Source organism: Glossina fuscipes, unplaced genomic scaffold (assembly GCF_014805625.2).
Source record: "Glossina fuscipes isolate IAEA_lab_2018 unplaced genomic scaffold, Yale_Gfus_2 111, whole genome shotgun sequence".
Classification (NCBI taxonomy): domain Eukaryota; kingdom Metazoa; phylum Arthropoda; class Insecta; order Diptera; family Glossinidae; genus Glossina; species Glossina fuscipes.
Window position 1 is genome coordinate 961,217 of NW_023998454.1, and position 2,767 is coordinate 963,983.

At 35.7% G+C, this 2,767-nt stretch overlaps 1 protein-coding gene across 1 annotated transcript; it reads right to left on the reverse strand.

Annotated features, from left to right (window-relative positions):
- Positions 1 to 2,056: 2,056 nt before the first annotated feature.
- On the reverse strand, positions 2,057 to 2,467 carry LOC119639024. The gene has a single exon (XM_038036196.1). The coding sequence runs from the start codon at positions 2,465 to 2,467 to the stop codon at positions 2,057 to 2,059; it is 411 nt and encodes a 136-aa protein (XP_037892124.1).
- Positions 2,468 to 2,767: the final 300 nt, after the last annotated feature.

Genomic DNA, 2,767 nt, shown 5'->3' on the forward strand with positions numbered 1-2,767 from the left:
CATATCGTATGCGAAGGGTGTGGGTGTGTCAAATCTATATATTTAACTAATTGAATGGAAACCCCGCGCAACCTTTCTAAGAACTTTCGAAAATCTTAGCAGTGAATGATTCGAAAATTTCTCGACGTTTACATGCGATGGAAAAGATTCAAAAAGAGAGGAAACGGCTACGATATAAACTGATTGAGAAAAGAGTTTCCTGCGGCGTATTGTCGCTGGTGAAGAAAGCTTGTTCTATTGCGACAATCCGAATAAAAAAGGCATAGGTTAGTCCGGGAGAGTCCACATAGACATCGAAAGGGAATTTTTTTTTTTTAAATATGAGCATCCGTTCCACAGCCTAGTGGGTGTGTGCCAAACCGATTAGTGTTATACCTTTACTGACTGAGTGTTCACTACAGCTGCGACCACAGAAAACTCTACCCTGTTTGAGACGTGAGTCCGCGAATCGCAACTACCAAGTCAAACCAATATCGTTCTTTCGACACAATATCGCTATGTTGCCATAAAGGTGAGAAAAAGCTGCAGAACATTGTAACATTTTTTTTCAATAAATGCCCTTTTCAGGTGAAAAAATGGTCAGAATACGTACAAGCACCTAATATTATAATCGTGCCACTTCTTACTAGACACTCGTTGCAATGTTAATTTGGTGTACTTAGTTTGGTTTGCTAAATGTAACGCAGCGGCAAAACATATGCAAAAACGCTGCTTTAACCCTGACAGCAAGCCATGTTTTGTACTTTCCAAAACTAATTTTTTCTTCTAGATAAGTAAAATATCTTAATGCAAATTTTATGATTGTTTAAATTATTGAAATAGCTACGTACGCATGTAATTAACTTTTGTCCGATTAAACAAGTTTTCTTGCCGTACCATTCGCTTAGGTGATAATTTTAAATAAAATTGAGATAATTATTACTTTGCACTCGACTTAGTTGTAATGCTTAAATCTTAAGCTTATAATTCAGTTGCTTTATGTACATAAACTTGCAATGTATTGGTCATTATCCTGATGTTATTTTCTTACCAATTTATCATTGCATCCAATCGTACAAATAATTACCACATACACATAAAACACCTGTGGCCCCGTGTCTGCTCTGTGTTCACACAAATGAATTAATATCACATCTTTCTCACGTTCGCTTCTTGGTCTCTCAGCAGCCTGTGTTACTGTATATGTAACAAATTGAGGTTATGTATACATAGTGTAATGATATAATAACTACACCCCCGAGATCATTAGCAATTCAAGTCAGGTTTCGTCGAAGCAATTAGGGAGAAATGCAATTATGATTGAAATCAATACCGGAGTTATAAACGGAAACCGGATGTGCATACAATTCATATATATGTATAAACATGGATGTATATATATATACATATATACATATACATAAATATATTTATGTAACTCTGTTGTGTGTATATGTGTGTGTGTGTGTATACAGATTCGTGTATCTAGACAGATGACACTCATACAGAGATAACGGTGAAAATAGATGTGGAAGTTAGGATTTCTATTCTAATGTATGTTTCTATCTCTCTCTCTATCTCTCTCTCTCTCTCTCTATTGCTGTCTCTATCCTTCTTTATTTATCCCCCTGTCTCGTGCATTATTTTTGGTAAAGGGCGTCGATTAAATTAGTGTGAGTTGTGTAACACTGAATCCTCAATAAGCGTATATTGTGTATGCCCCGTATTTAATTACAGCAACGCATTTTGACTTAATAATATGACTAATATGCCCGTAATAGCCGGTCGTTCGGTCGGCCGACCAGCGGCTTGATGAAAATGATTAAACGCATACAAACTTCACCGAATATATGTACGCAAGTAGAGTTAGCTACACAGGTTTTCAATCACATGATTAATTTTGTGTACAGGAAATTGCTAAACGCATTTACTTTTGTTAAGCAACATGCATATCAATGTACATGCGTGACAATAAATTGCAGTTAATTCATTGAAGGAAGGACGACCATGACATATTAACAGAATTGGATCTAAAGAATTTTATTTAACAATTTAATGACATTTTCAAAGAAAAAAATTATTTTTTTTTGTTTTGTTTCTGCATTAATTCCGTTACCACTTCTAAAAGGATAGGCACATTTTTATGCTGAAAGCTACCCAGTACGCCTTCCAAGCATTCACGCATCGGTTTAGTGTTTTCGGCGCCGCTTTCTAATCCGAACATTTCGGCTGAATACTGATAATTGTGCCAATGAAAATATTCCATAAGCAATTGATTCAAGAGAGCGATGCGTGAATCCTGTGCCAGACCTTTGCCAGCTGGCCTCTTCACCAGTGTACCTTCACTTTTACCACGCATCATGGATACCATTTTAGCTTGCAACAAACAGCGTACTTCTTGCAAAACACCGTCTTCTTCGAATTTTGTTTTAATGGTGGAATATAAATGATTGATAGCTTCCTCCTTTGCCAAAACTTGTTTGGACATTTCACGGTTTTCGTAGATATTTAAAAAAAAAAAAACGTTTCCAGATATTCCGAAATCGAAAAGAAAAGAAACCGAATAAAGTAAAACTTTGAACATTCGCTTGACGTATTATGCCTTGCCTGGTTGTATGCTATGATTGTCGTATTAAATTGAAAGCAAAGAGGTGCATTAATTGGCATTAAGAAAATTTAATTGTCAGTCTTAAAGGAAAAAGCAATGATAGCTAATGGATTTCGTTTGGCGCGGTTGTTTGGTTGAACAAAAAAAAAAGAATTATAAAACGTAAAGACTTAAGCAGAA